This window comes from Pelophylax lessonae (genome assembly GCF_965119305.1).
Source record: "Pelophylax lessonae genome assembly, chromosome: 9".
Classification (NCBI taxonomy): Eukaryota; Metazoa; Chordata; class Amphibia; order Anura; family Ranidae; genus Pelophylax; species Pelophylax lessonae.
In genome coordinates, this window is record NC_138776.1 from 114,121,216 (window position 1) to 114,137,477 (window position 16,262).

At 41.6% G+C, this 16,262-nt stretch overlaps 2 protein-coding genes across 2 annotated transcripts in view; both read right to left on the reverse strand.

Moving 5' to 3' along the window:
• The window catches only part of LOC309563316 (uncharacterized protein), a gene marked incomplete at both ends in the record, with an annotated part of 80,523 nt that extends 74,463 nt beyond the window's left edge, over positions 1 to 6,060 (reverse strand). The window contains one exon of the mRNA XM_082267715.1: positions 6,023 to 6,060. Within this exon, the coding sequence (XP_082123841.1) occupies positions 6,023 to 6,060 (38 nt within the window). The remainder of the gene's footprint in view (positions 1 to 6,022) is intronic.
• PHYHIPL (phytanoyl-CoA 2-hydroxylase interacting protein like) overlaps positions 1 to 16,262 on the reverse strand; it is a 234,731-nt gene that overhangs the window by 193,821 nt on the left and 24,648 nt on the right. The window lies entirely within an intron of this gene.

The following is a 16,262-nucleotide window of genomic DNA, read 5'->3' on the forward strand; positions in this document are numbered from 1 at the left end:
CCATTGCATTACCCGCCTTTTTTTTTTTTTTAAAGCCTTTTTCTTCTTTTTTTCCTTTCACCAGCTTTGTAGATGCCCCCTACTTCTTTCTATATGGTGGTGCAATGTTAATTTGGATGTCAAATTTCCATTTTAGTTTTAGTCGTATTTTAGTCCCCAAAAATATTTTCTTCTACAAAATTAACACTGGAAGGCAGTAATGTTCATTCACTGCAACAGGGTAATTAGGGCCCTAAATTACTTGTTTTTCAGGCCGGATGTAAAGTTCCCCCATCAGCCTCCTCCACTCGCTACTCCTGCTTGACTGCTCCTTGTACTCAACTAAGTCACTATTTTTTTACGTTTGCTTACTTTAAAATACACATATGCTGAAATAATTTATACATTCACATTAAGCTTAGTTAGAGATACCAGAGATACCCAGGCTGCTGTAAGCACCTATTTGAATGTCTAACAGATATGTTACAGAGAATAACCTAAAAGGGGAAAAAAAAAAAGTCAAGTGAATTTTTTAAAAATAACGGTAATGGAATATAGTCTGTAATACTTACTTTATTTGCACTAAATTTACATTTTCAGGACAAGCGTCTGGGGGGTATCCTTCTCAGTCCAAGCAGTATGGATACACAAAGGTTTAAATAACAGCCTATTATTTCTAGAAGTGTTGAATCGCGTGCATAACAGACAAGACATTACAATCTACTAGACTCAGCATGATTGCAGTGTAGAAGAAAGAAGTACTTCAGTCTGAGTGAACACGCCCACCTTTCACAAAAGGAGTCTCATACAGATAATACATCTGTTCAGCGTCAGAGCTGCTTGGGTGGAGAGCACAGGGTTGCATCTTACACACTATGTTTTTTTTACTTATACATAATGACCTGTTTTTATAGAGTGAATGGGGAACATCCCCGCAGAGGATAACAAAACACAGTGACAGCCACCGGGGGTGGCCCCAGGCAGACTTGGACTTCAGCAGTCACAGCAATTACTGACTTTCTTGAAAATGGAACTCAACACAACCATTATGGACATCCTCTTACTACCACTTTTAGACAGAATCGTAACTATACCTCTTTTGCTCAAAAATGATGCCCCCATACTCATGGAACCCTTGGTTAGCTGCCATATGGAGCATGTTGACAGACTGCCCTGCTCTTGCAGCAGTAATTATTTCCTGGTTTATGCCACTGAACACTCATAAGGCACATTTCAGGCCCCATGAGAGAAAGCAACCCCCCTTCATGTTGTCACAATTGAGGAAATAAGGGCTAGATAACAAATCAGCTGAAAACTGCATAACAGGGCAAACATACTGTATTTCACCAAATATTTTACCAACATATCCAAATCATATGAAAATATTGGACTGAACAAAAACTCTGACTTGCAGCTTGACTATAAGACACAAAGGTCATAATTCCACTAAGTAGTATTACATCCAAATAAGTTGCAGAACTGAGTTTACATTTTGAAACCCATTCGGGTGAAATTTCCCTACATGGGGGTTTGCATGTTTTCCTTGTGCTTCTGTGGGTGTCTTTGACCCTCAAAAAGACTTGTGAGAGGTTAATTAGCTTGGTCTATAACTGGCCCTAGTGTGTGTGTGTGTGTGTGTGTGTGTGTGTGTGTGTGTGTGTGTGTGTGTGTGTGTGTGTGTATGTGAGTGAGATAGGGACCTTAGATCGTAAGCTCCCTAGGGGCATAGCCTAAAGTGAATGTACACTATGTAAAAAGTCCTGTGTAAAATTGCTATATAAATAAGTAAAAACCCATAGTGCTCACTCCTCTTTAGCTTCTTATATCTTGCCCAGGAAAACTAAAGTTCTGCTCCCAGGATGCAATGTGGGGCTTTCCTTAATCTGCCCCATATAAACAACTACTTGATGTGGTGGCTAGGAGGTTAGAGACTTAAGCAGCTCTCTACTAGAAAAGGGTGGTAAAATTCTCTTAAACTGGATACAGGTTTACAGTGAGTATACAGGGTGCTGGATTATTAGTATTACTAAAATTATTACAATATTAAGTACATGCCTGCATAATACCTGCCTGGATTTAGTAATTTAGAAATATATTTTAGGCATAGATTTATATTGTCAAGCTGGCTAACTCTTTTCATCTGTACCTTGAGGGTTAATATATAATTAAATCCACAGATCAGCATTTGTGCCCTGTCACTAGTTTTTGTTGCAGACTCACTTGGATAATGTGATATTCTTACCTAGAAGAGGAGATTAAAATTGGATTTCTTTAGATGCTGGTCAGCACTACAGTCAGAGAGAAGCAATGTACACTGTCCAGTAAGCTGCTTTGTGTAGCTGGAGATGACGGTGCCATCTGCTAGGAGCACAAGTCAGGGTGGTACACCGCACACCAATAAACGAGCTGTATAAAATAAACTGATCACTCCAATTAACCTATAACTGAGGCTACAGCCATCCAGACATGATGTCTTTAAACATCCTACATCTAAGCAATGTTCAAGCTGCTTGTCTGTTCAGGGTAAACCACCAAATAATGCAGTTATGTATTCATTAAAAACATTTTAATGTATTTGCAACAAGTGTAAGTAGATAAACATGTCTTGAGATCACAGCCTTCTTTTTTTTATAGTCGAAGAAAAGAGGGCAGTGCGACTTAACAGCCAGTTTCCTACTGTGAGAAAATCGCTCTGCGCACTGTGAATGGTGTGGCTGTAGGGGGAAGAAAGGGGGGGGAGCGAACTTCTGGCTCACTTTGCCAACTGTAAAAACCAAGTATCCTCTACCCCCTCAAAAGTGGAGGGGGGGCGGGGGAGGCAGACAAGCAGAGCTTTCCCTTTGAGTGGAGCTCCACTTTAACTGCAATTTAGAAAACAGGTTACCAGCCAGCACACCTACCGGTTTTAAATACTGACTTATTAGACTAACTAATGGCAGGTAAAATATTTCTCTCATTTATGTAATTCAACTGTGTACTTAGCACTTTTGTAGCTTGCAGTCTTAAAGCTAACGCAAACCGCCAGACTAATGTAAATATCTTGGGCCCCCAGGAGGTTTCTGCAACAATGTACATGTATCCACAGCATATTTGCACATGATGACACTCTGATCTAGGAAAGCTCTTCTCTCCAGCAATGTGATATCAGTGCTTTCCTCCACCACTTCTCCTGATCCTCTTCTATGTTCGGAGGCTTCAGCCTCTTGATTGACAAGGTCTGGATAACCTAACTCTCGCCCATGCTCACAGATGTTACTTTGTCTCAGCATGCAATTGTGCTGAAACTAAACACTGAGCTGCACATGCATGGTACAGTCAGGGTTGTCATTAGAAATCCCGCCTTCCACCACTCAATACCCCCTATTTGCAGCCCTGACCACTACCCCACACTCTGTATCCCCATTACCCCCCAATCTGCAATCCCTCTATCCCCCCTTACTCTATACCCAATGCTTTCCCCATTACCCAGCTGCATGATCTGCATCCCCCAATACCTGCAATTCATCTCACTTGTATCCTGTAAGATGCTCAGTCAGCTCTTGCCGGGGGTTCGGGCCCCGTACAGGAGGGCTGCCTGTACCGCCCTATCAGCAGCCTTGGGTACAGTGCACACACTTTTAAAAAAGTGCTGACAGGCAGGTAGAAGCTTCAAAAGGCAGAAGAGACATGCACAGTTTGTCATGAAAAGCAGCGAGTTGACACTTTTTACACCAAAGACTTTACATAAAGTTTAAATCTAGGATAGTATTACCTTCTCCCGTAACGTATTTGTTACCCCAGAATTTCATCTTCTTGATATGTACCTGCTGTACCTTGTACAATAAAGTATCCTGTTCTCTTTGTATTGCTTCCTTTGTCTGAAATCCCTGGTGTTCCTGCCAGTCCCTCTACTTTCCTATTAAAAACTGACCAGACTAAGCAGGAGAACACATCGTGGTCAGTTCTCTAGCTATGCTGGGCACTCAGCCTGCTCTCCTCCAATGTTCAGGCTTGTCCTGACATGCACCCCCTCTGCACACTTATTTACTGGGAAGCTCAGCAGTCTGGTGCTTCTCCTCCCCCAGCTCTTATGCAACAGAGAGAGCAGAAGGAATGCGATCATCTATATAAAAGGGGGGGGGGGAGGCATTTATAATTTTTTTATATCTATACACAAATGTTTTGCCTTTTGTTTCAGTTTTAAAATGAATGAGCTGTTTTGCATCGTTTACAATCACTTTAATTTTCAAATTGCAAACTTAGGATGGACAGAAGCAGATGATATCCAAGTACCTAAATTGTGTGTTAGTATAGTTTCATTTAACCACTTACCCACTGGCCATGTAAACCCCCTTCCTAACCAGACCAATTTTAAGCTTTCAGTGCTCTCACATTTTGAATGACGACAACTACTCAGCCATGCAACACTGTACCAATATGACATTTTTGTCCTTTTTGGTTTTTTTTACACAAACAGAGCTTTCTTTTGGTGGTATTTTAATGTCAATTGGTTTTTTATTTTTTGGCTATAAATGAAAAAAGACAGAATTAAAAAAAAAAAATGCATTTTTCTTCGTTTTGGTTTAAAAATTTTACAAAATTTAGTAATTTTTCTTCATAAATGTTGGCCAAAATTTATACGGCTACATATCTTTAGTAAAAATAACCCAAATAAGTACACATTTTTTGGTCTTTGTGAAGGTTATAGAGTCTACAAGCTATGGTGCCAATCATTGAAAATTGATCACACCTGATGTACTGATGGCCTATCTCATTTCTTGAGACCCTAAGAAGCCAGTAAAGTACAAATACCCCCCCCCCCCCCCCCAATGACCCATTTTTGGAAAGTAGACATTTCAGGGTATTTAGTATGAGGCATGGTGAGTTTTTTGAAGTTGTCATTTTTTTCCACAATTCTTTCAAAAAATGAAGATTTTTTTTTTCACAAAATGGTCATATTACAAAGTTATTTCTCACACACTTGCAACTACACCCAAAATACATTCTGCTACTCCTCCGATATGGCGATACCACATGTGTGGGACTTTTCCACAGCCTGGCCACATAGAGGCCCAACATCCAAGTAGCACCTCCAGGTGTTCTAGGAGCAAAAATTGCAAATATAATTTGATGACAACCTATCACACTTTTGAAGGCCCTGAAGCACCAGGACAATGGAAATGCCCACAAAATAACCCCAATTGGAAAGCAAACACCTAAACACATAATCTAGGAGGCATAATGCGTCTTTTGAAAATGTAATTTTTTCTCCACAAGTTTTTGGAAAATGTGGAAACAAAATGTTTTTTACACAAAGTTGTCCATTTATAAGATATTTCTAACACATAGCATGTACATAGCAAAAATGACACCCCAAAATACATTCTGTTACTCCTAAGTAGGACGATACCACGTGTCACACTTTTACACAGCCTGACTACATACAGAGGCCCAACATGCAGGGGGCACCATCATTTCCTGACTTCCCATTATAATTTTGTGAGGCACTGTAAGGCATTAATAAATACTGTAGTGGCACTGATGTGGCACAGATGAGCATTGATGTGGCATGCATGAGCAACGATGTGCCATGAATGTGGCCCGGATGAGCACTGATGTGGCACAGATGAGCACTGATGTGGCATGGATGAGCACTGATGTGGCACGGAGGAGCACGGACGTGGCATGGATGTAGCACGGATGAGCACTGACATGGCATGGATGTGGTACGGATGAGCACTGATATGGTACGGATGAGCACTGATGTGGCATGGATGTGGCATTGATGTGGCACGGATGAGCAATGGCATGGCATGGATGTGGCACAGATGAGCACTGATGTGGCATGGATGAGCACTGACGTGGCATGGATGTGGCATGGATGAGCACTGACGTGGCATGGATGTGGCATGGATGAGCACTGACATGGCATGTATGAGGAACAGATGAGCACTGACATGGCATAGATGTGGTACAGATGAGCACTGACATGGCATAGATGTGGCATGGATGAGCACTGACGTGGCGATCATGCGGTAAAGGGCCGCAGTTATTGACCCTTTACCACAATCCGTAATGCGCCAGGTCCCCGAAACCCGTCATAGTACGCCCTCCAAGAATAAGCCGACTGCGCTGTAGCCGTCATTCAGCTATGGCCCGATCGGCAAGTGGTTAAAACATGCTTCAGTTCAAAAGGGGATACTGCTAGTTTAAATTATTTACTGAACAAATGATATATACTAGTGCGTTCAATACAATAAACCTGGAAATAAACACATTCCAAAACATAAAACACAAGCGTCTACAAAGTGATGCATATAAACATAATAATAAGTGCAATTCCTTAATGCTGAAGAGTGACAGCATGCACAAAGAAATGATGTGAATAAGTCCAATTCTATATAGATAGCACGTGAATCTTCACTAAGATGCTCCAGAAATAGTGAATGTCCTTTTCCATCAAGAGATTTCAATCTTCCCGTGTGATAAGAATAGGGACCACAACAGTGCAATAAGATGGCCCCTTACCCGCTCTCCAACAGAGGCATATAGACTGCATCAGATGATTGGAAAGGAGGTCCAGGAGCCTGAGTATCTCACCCAAACACAAAGTGCCACCACGTGTAAAAAATAAAACGGCCTCTTACCAGAAACCAGTATGAATAAGCTTGGAATACAATTCCTATAAAAGGACCACAATGGACTCGCCGGAATAGATAGTAATATATAAAAATGACAGTCTCCACACAGATGATGTCACAGAGGCTTCACTGGTAAATACTCACTGCTTCATACAGGAGGCTTCACAGGCACTAGATAAAATGCTCTTTAAGGTGCCTCTGATTTTTCTGCTGTGTGCTTCCAAACACATTTGCAATTCACATGAGAAGACACATGGAAATGGACTTGCTTTGGAGATTGGATCTAACAGCTTCGCTTCACTTCGATGTCGCCATGGAGGAGTGGAAGAGGACCCCAGTGGCGGCAACCTGTGAAATTCTGGCGAACTCCATACGAAAGAGGGTTAAGGCAGTGCTGTTAAATAATGGTGGCCACACATAATATTGACACTTTGGGCCCAACTAGGAATTTTTTTACTTAGGGGTGTACTCACTTTGTTTAGACATTAATGGCTGTGTGTATCGAGTTATTTTGAGGAGACAGCAAATTTACACTGTTATACAAGCTGTACACTCAATACTTTACATTGTAGCAAAGTGATTTCTTCAGATTTGTCACATGAAAAGATCTAAAAAAAATATTTACAAAAATGTGAGGGGTGTACTCACTTTTGTGGGATACTGTAAGAATATAACCGGATATGAATGAAACAGCTTTGGATATTACACAGTCTACTCACAACTACGATTCCAGATATTGGTGGGCTCTGGCTTCATATATTCAAATTCCAATTGGTACTCGATGTATGAAATTCTAGCACAAACAGCAAGACTCCCTTGAAAAGCCAAAACATCTATGCAGATTTGGGAACCCAGGTGAAAGAGCACTATTGCTGGAGTCCCCAAAAAGATTGTAAAGAAAAAGGGGTTTGAATAAGCCCCTTTTTCTAGATGGGATGGTGACAGGCCATTTTTAACTTTAGAGAAACCATTTTAAGAGGGCTTTAACTAGGCTTAGCTGTTACTAGGGTAGATTAGGCATACAAGGTTATGTTTGGTTAAAATAAGCCCCAATCGTATTAGGTTTTCAGTGTAGCTAGGGAGTTTAGGCTATCATCCAGTTATAACTTGTTTTCTTCCCGCCTTACAGAGCCTGCCTGTGGGTTATAAAAAGGGGGCTCATTTGCATAAGCCGTCACTCGCCTCAGGAAAGAACTTTGTGTCAAGTACCAGCTTTCTGTCTCCCTCCCCCCCCACCCCTTTTTTGTCGCGGTCAGTTTTTGCTTGTAGGGTCACCTTTGCGTAGTGCAAAGGGGGGACGATGTTGATATGGTTAAATGTTAATATGTTTCTATTACGGATATTTATTTGAAGTTATTATGATTTGGTTTGACCTGGATTGTAGTAATCGGGTCAATTTTATGTATACTGATGTTTGAAGTGTTTAAACAAGCATTAAACGGCCGCGGCCTTTTAAATTCCAGATTGGTGTGTGGTGTCATCATTTATTTAGAATAAGCTAAATCTAGTATTGAGTCCTGTCTGCCATCCCAATATAAAATCTTGTATATGATCCAGTCACCTAACCTAGTCACAAGATTAAAAAAACAAGTTCAAATGGACTGACCCTTCAAAACAGGATAAATGTGGACAACCAAATATGGCACAGACTGAACAGAGTAATTGGAATAATAAAACCTATTGGAGTGACACGTTCTCTAATTTCACATTGATTTTACACTGAACAAAACCAGTCTATCTGTGGTTTTCAATACAAATAGCCTTGAACAATCTATAAACCTATGGACATTCTACTGTTTTCTTCACAAGACTCCCAAATGAACCATTTGCAACCCTAAAGGCTATGATTTTAAAGTTATTTTAAAGTGTTTGTACCACATATACATAGACCAACCACTAAAACAAGCTGAAATTGGCAAATTCACATAACAATACTGCTCCCTTCATGGCATATCGTGCATAAAAGTGTGTGAGACTACGGAAAGCTAAAGTCTGACTGGTCAGCGCTCTGTGCAATTAAAAATAAAAAAAAACTGGCAGCGGTGTCTAAACCATGCTTTGAAGAGATATATTCTGTACAGGGATGAGGAAGAATGCGCTATCTGGATATAAGATGAGTGACTAGAACTCCTTGATGAGTAATAATTTGCTTCTCATTAGTTACTCGGTCAGTAAGCAAACATCAATGAACCTGTTTGGATCCTTCTTTAATATGCACTTGAGACTACACTTGGTTTCTAAAATATTTCAGTGTCATGGATAAGTACCGGCCCCTCAATATTGATTTAATTACCTTTGTGTCACCAAGTTCTAAAGCACATTTTAATAGCTTATTACAATGCAAACAAATACATTTACATGCCTGGATACTGTGAATGGACAATCAAGAGGAGTTGTAAAGCTATAAAATTGACACTTTGTGTTAGTTTTGGGCTTACTCTTTAAGTGAAATGACTGTATGAAATGTACAGTAAGGGTCCTTTCACACGGCCGCTCCGCTGCTTTCCGTGTGTCCGCAAATCATCCTATTTTTTTGCGGATGATTTGCGGACATCAATGTAAGTGAATGGCACTGCGGATGTCAGCGGAATACCATCCACTGACATCCGATTTTCCTCCTTTCAGTTCTGTTCCGTTTTTTGGAACGGAACAGAACCCCATTTTTCCATCCGTGTAAAAAACGGAAAGGAAGGAAAATCGTATGTCAGCGGTGTCATCCGCTGACATCCGCAGTGCCATATACTTACATTAGGTCCGCATATCATCCGCAAACGGATGGGATGATATGCGGGCACACGGAGCGGATGACACAAATGTCATCCGCTCCGTGGAAAAAAAAAAAAAAAAAGTCCCGCAGCGGACCTTTCACACGGAGCGGCCGTGTGAAAGGAGCCTAACCTTCAGCAACTAGTAATCAGGAATCAAATCTTAGCTGATCTGCCAAAAAAAAAAAAAAAAAAAAAACCTGAATTCTGACTGCTATCTTGCTATTCTGCCAATTTCAAAACACCTTATAAAATGTCTGAAAATTTAATACCAGGCACAGCATATGAAATACTCAACAGGACTATTTACAAGTGAGCATAATTACTGATCGATACTGCTGTATTACAGTCCTCAAGTTCTGACTCTTCATTGCCAATTACCTGGCACACCACTGCTATGGGTTCCTGCCTTCTGAACTAACAGATCAAAATACTTTAATTGGCTTTTAAAATATAAGCAGTCTTGGGCTGATTATTCAGTTTGTGGGGATTCCTGTATTTTTAAAAAAGATAGATAGATTTGTTACACACCAAAATTGTGCTAGTATTGCCAGCAATACAGAGAGCATGCCCATCCTCCCTGCACCTTAATTTTGGCTTTGCTAAATGGATGGAGTGGTCCAGCTTTTAACAGCAGCTAAAGCGATTGCTGCTGATGCCACTTTAGTAATCTATTATTAAAGTGTATTTATGGTCAAAATGTAAAATCATATATTCATTTCCACATTCTATTTGAAATATTTCTAGCCTACTCTTATTAATCTGAACAATCTTGAACTTTGTAAATGGACCTTGTTAGATTCTCACACATTTACATTCTTGAATTCTGTGACACATATTCACTGTCAACTTTGGACCTAATGAACAAACATTCTGTACCTGAAGCATCATCCATTATTCAATAAAGAATGTAAAAATGCAACCAAAAATGAGACTTTTAGAGGTACCTGTAAAAGTCCCATTTTAGTTACGTTTTACATACGTATTTACTATAGGGAGGAGCCTACGGCGGCGACGCTACCACGAGGAGGAGACGCGGCGGACCATCTTTTCGGTGGGTAACATACAGATGCCGACCACATATGGAGGAATTGTTCAAGGCTGTCCTGACTCTACTAATATGTAAGCAGTTTACTTTGGTGTGTGCCAATAAAAAATTTTAGACTTAACACGCTATGAGGAATGCTATTTTTGTCTTCACCTGAGCCATCCAGTTCTAGAGGGGGATCTACCTGTCACCCTGTGATATTGGCGAAGCTCTGCGATCACTGGTTTGTCTGCTCTCCATGACCTTTGTAATGAAGGTCCTGGCTATCTGGTAAGAGGCAGTGTGATTTTTGGGCTCGGTGGCGGTTCTTATGGTCTGCACTCTTTTACACCCTTGCTGTGGAGTGGACACTTATTTATTGTGGACTTTTTCTTCATGTTATGGACTTGTGCATCTGCCACCTATTAATTAGAATAGCGCTACACCTTTATGCTTATCTATTGTTGATCTACTTCTCTATTCAGGATCTGTGTTTGCTGCTTTTCACCATATACATTTTATTATTGTTTTTGAGTTCATATTTAGTGCAGCAATACCCTTTTATAATGTATTTACAATACCCTGTGAGTGGGTACTGCTGTGTCAGAGAATTTGCAGAGCCTGCCTTCTGAGCTAGAGAGTTACGGAGAGGAGGAGTTTCAGAAATCAGTAAAAAAACATTGTTTGCAGGCAGAAAGGTTTCCTGTGATATGTAGTCATTAGAAATCAAAGGTAAACAGCAGAGAAGCTGCAAAGAATGCAGGGAACTTAAGAATTGTGCAAAGAGATGGCCAACAGGCAGGCAGCACAACTTTAACAAGATTGTAAACCTCTTCCTTTTCCCCTTTTTATTAGTGATCACATTCCATTTGTTCTCAACTGCATAAAAGCTAGGGGAGGAAAAAAAAGCATTACACTGATCTTCACAGTAAAAGGATGAACAGGGGGTGGGGGTTAGGAGAAGTCCGCTCATTAGGGGAAGAGCAGGCTGAATTCCCAGCATAACTAGAGAACTGACCACACTGTGCTCACATGCCTAGCATGATCAGTTTTTAATAGGAAAGCACAGGGACTGACAGGAACACCAGGGATTTCACACCAAGGAAACAATACAAAGAGAACAGGATGCTTTTTCATACAAGTGCATGGTACAGCAGGCACATATCAGGAATATGAAATGTGGGGTTTACATATTCTTAAAGGAGGTTTTCCAAGTAAGCATATATTGTGTTAACAAATACAACCCCAGTTCCAAAAAAGTTAGGACACTCGTGTAAAATCTACATAAAAACAAAATGCAATGATTTGCAAATCTCATAAATCCATATTTTATTCACAATAGAAAAAAAACAGAAAACATATCAAATGTTTAAGCTTAGAAAATCAAACTTTTTTTAAAAAAAATAAGGTGATTTTGAAACTGATGGCAGCAACACATCTCAAAAAAGTTAGGACAAAGTAACAAAAAGCTGACAAACTAAGTGGTACTAACAAGGAAGCGCTGGAAGAACATTTTGCAACCAACAGGTCAGTAACATGCCCAGCCCCAGTTTGCTGCCTCTGCTGAAGCTGCTTCATGACAGCCTCAATTTGTTGTTGGCGTTTCTGTTCCTACTGTGCCAGCAATTCTCTATGGCGGGCCTCCACCTGTTCCAGAGCTTGCTGTTGAACTGCTATGCTCTGTTGGTAGGTTGCAAGGCTCTATTGTTGTCCACCCTCATTTCATCTTCATCATCCTGGCTTGTCTAAATGTTGTGCAGCAAACTTTAAACGAGCTTCAACATGCTTCCTCTTCAGCAATGGAGTCTTGCATGATGAGCATTCATACAGGCCATGGAGTTTGAGTGCATTACTTATTTTTTTCTTTGAAATAGCTGTACCTTCTAATTCCAGGTCTTTCTGAAGCTCTCCAAAAGTTGTCCTTGGCTCTTTGACAACTATTCTGATAATGCTTTTCACTCCTCTGTCAGAAAACTTGTGAGGAGTACCTAATCGTGGCCGGTTTATGGGGAAATTATGTTCTTTCCACTTCCGGATTATGGCTCCAACAGAGCTCACTGGGATTTTCAGAAGTTTAGAAATCCTTCTGTAAATTATGCTATCAGTATGTTTGCAACAATAAAGTTGCAAAGGTTTTGAGAGAGCTCTTTGCTTTTACCCATCATGAGATGTTTCTTGCGTGACACCTTGGTAATAGGATACCTTTTTTTAGGCAATCAGTTGAGACTGAACCACCTACTATTAATTTGCACTGACAAGGGGCAGGACTGCCTTCTAATTACTGACAGATTTTAGCTGGTGTCTTGGCTTTCCATGCCTTTTTGCACCTCCCTTTCTTTATATGTTTAATACTTTTTCCCTGGGTCATTCCATTTTATTACACATTACTTAATTTCTGAACTTATTTGTTTTGGTTTCTTTGTATGTATGGATTGCATGGGTTGTTACCTACGTGGTGAAAATTTCATGTCAATAGCGCCTTTAGAAATATATTAACCCTATATTCACACCTATGTGCTTTTTGGTGCATTTTTCAGAAACTCACTACAGTCATTTAAAATGGTTTCTTACGGCATACATTCACATCTATGCGTTTTTCAGCCGGTGCATTTTTTTGGAAAGGATCGGGGACTTTTTTTCCCAAAGCAGATTGCGTAATAGACTTCAATTGAGTCACACCAAAACTGCAAGTGCTGCATTTCTGTTGCATTTTTACTTGAGTTTTGAAGGTTTTCTTCCCTTTAAAAACACTGAATATAGCTGGTTGCTAAGGAGCAGGCCAGAAAGCCATCCACTGCTGACAGCTGAATGTAAAAAAAAAAAAAAAAGAATTGCCGGCTAAAAAATGTATAGATAATTTAAAAGGTATATGTGCTACTTTGGTGCAGCTGCAGTACAATTTTGGTCCCATACTCTTTAAAGGAAAAAGCACCAAAATGTGTGTAAGAAGAACGTAAAAATGGATTTTTGTAAGATCTTACCGTAAAATCCTTTTCTCTTAGCTCATTGACAGACGTAGTCCTGGGTGATACACCACCTTCGGGTTATGTTGCCTCCACAGGAGCAGGACTAGACAGGAAATTAAAAAGCTCTGGCCACACCCTAGGGGCAGTCCCAGAGGGTATATCCTCTCTCTCTCTGCCTCAGCAAATCAGTTATGTGAAAAAGCAGTCTTTAGAGATTTAACCCAACCCAACTCAAAAAACAGAGGGGTGGGGACTACGTCTGTCAATGAGCTAAGAGAAAAGGATTTTACGGTAAGATCTTACAAAAATCCATTTTTCTCTAGCGCTCATTGACAGACGTAGTCCTCGGTGATACACCACCTTCGGGACGTCCCAGAGCAGTATCACAACTGAGGGGTGGGAAAATGAAATCAAATCCCAATCTAGAAGGCCCAACCGGTGCCAACTAGAAGTTTACAATGCTCATCCTTAATGATGAGACTCAACAAAAAAGAGAAAAAAAATTTTTTTTTTTTTTTTTCAAACAGAAAAAAAACCCTCGAGGTAGACCACCGGTCTCCTCAAATTGCGGCCTGCAAAACCTTGCGGCCAAATGAGGCATCCGCCGATGCCGTCACATCAATTTTATAGAATTTTGCAAAGGTATGTACCGACGACCAGGTGGCCGCCTTACATACCTGGACCACTGATGCCTGATGGCGAAAGGCCCAGGAAGTACTGAGCGCTCGAGTGGAGTGCGCCCTAACAGGGAACGGAGGACTCTGACCCTTAATAGAATAAGCCTGTACCACCGTTTGTCTAATCCATTTGGCAATGGTCGCGGCAGATGCAGGCAAACCCTTTCTGGGGCCATCCGTGATCACAAAAAGTGAATCCGTCTTACGGAATGATTCCGTAGCTTTCAGGTATACCCTGATTGCCCGAACCATATCTAAGGAATGCAACGCATGTTCCCGATGATGCTTGGGCTGAGGACACAAGGAAGGTAGTACAATATCTTCATTCAGATGAAAATCTGAAACCACCTTAGGAAGAAAAGATGGCTTAGGATGAAGTACTACCTTATCCCTATGAATCACTAGGTATGGGGACTGGCATGATAATGCAGCCAGTTCTGACACCCTGCGAGCAGAAGTAATAGCCACCAAGAAGGCCACCTTCTGGGATAAAGTAAGCAAGGGAATCTCCCTGATGTTTTCAAAGGGAGGTTTCTGTAGAACCGACAAAACCAAATTAAGATCCCAGGGCGGTAAGGGCGCGCGGACTGGAGGAGCCAGGTGCCGCACCCCCTGGATGAAATTCCGCACCAAGGACTTGGTAGCTAAAGGTTTCTGAAAGAAAATTGCTAATGCTGAAACTTGACCCTTGATGGTGCTCAAGGCTAGCTTCTGCTCAACCCCTTGTTGCAAAAAGGCCAATATTCGAGTCACCGAATAGGTACGTGGAGGAAATCCTAAAGATTCGCACCACGCAATAGAAGTCTTCCATGTGTGATAATAGACCTTGCTGGAAGTCGCTTTCCTTGCTTTAATAAGGGTAGGAATGACTGAAGTAGACAAACCTCTGTCCTTCAGTACTTGGGTCTCAATGGCCAGGCCATTAAACCCAGCGACTATAAAGCATGATGGTAAATTGGTCCTTGAGACCACAGACACTCCCTGAGACGAAGTTCCCACGGAACGTCTGCGACTAGCATGTCCAAGTCGGCCAGGCCGGCTTGAGGAGGCCAGCCTAGAATTTCTAGGACCACTGGCGCTGATAGAATCTGAACCAGGCGTCCCTAGAGGTATCTGGCCCCGACCATCCGAGAAAGTCTGGTCGTTTTCTGTTCCCACACATTTATCAGATACCTGATTGTTATCAGGAAGGGTGATCTTTTCTGGTTGAACCTCAGGGACCGAAGTCACCCGACTAGAGGCTACTTGGCCTATCTGGTCAACCAGATCCGATTCCTGTGAGGTATAGGGACTAATCTTAGGAAAAGGTAAAGGAAAAGATCTATTCAGGGAACGGTAACTACCGCTTCCTGTAGTACTTAAATGTTGGAAGGGAAGAATCGCACCGGTAGTAGTGGTTGATGCTCGATCTAATGTCCTGAATACCGGTGAAAACGTCCCCCCACCCTGAAACCGGGTGGGGGCGCACCTTCAGGCTGTGTACTCCTTTGCTTCGGGTTTGGCTGGGTTGGTCCTCTGCTTGTCCGACCAGCCCTTCTTGAACCCTCCTGGAGGAGTCTTGCCTTTCCCGCTAGTACCAGCCGGGCGCCCTTTATGGGCGGTAAAGAAAGGTCCTCGCTTGTTGCGAGGTCCCTTAGCTTTTGCAGCCTGTGGCAAAAAAGTGCTCTTACCCCCAGTGGCATCCTTAATGATTTCATCTAGGTTGGCCCCAAATAGACGATTCCCCTGAAAAGGGAGATTTGTCAAGGTCTTCTTGGAACCTAGATCAGCTGACCAGCATTTTAACCACAGCACACGTCTGAGGATCACCGCTGACATAGATGCATGCCCTAATAAGGGAGTAGTGTCCAAGGCTGCGTCACAGATAAACTGTAGCCCTTGTATAATCTGTTCCATCAAATCAGATGTCTCCTGGGGAATATCCTTTCCCCTAAGGTCTTGGCGTACCATTTTCGCCCATTCCGTAAGTGTCTGGGAAACTAGACCAATAACAATTACTGGTCTAAATGCTGACCCTATCAGAGAGAAGATGGTGCGGGACTCTGCTTCCATCTTTCGATCCACCGGATCCTTAAAGGACGAAGTGTCCTCCACTGGGATAACCGTGGCTTTATTCAGCCTGGAAATAGGTGGATCCACCATTGGTGGTACCGTCCATTTCTTAATGATGGATTCCTCAAACGGATAGCGTCTAGCAATACGCTTGGAAATAGTAAAGGTACGTTTAG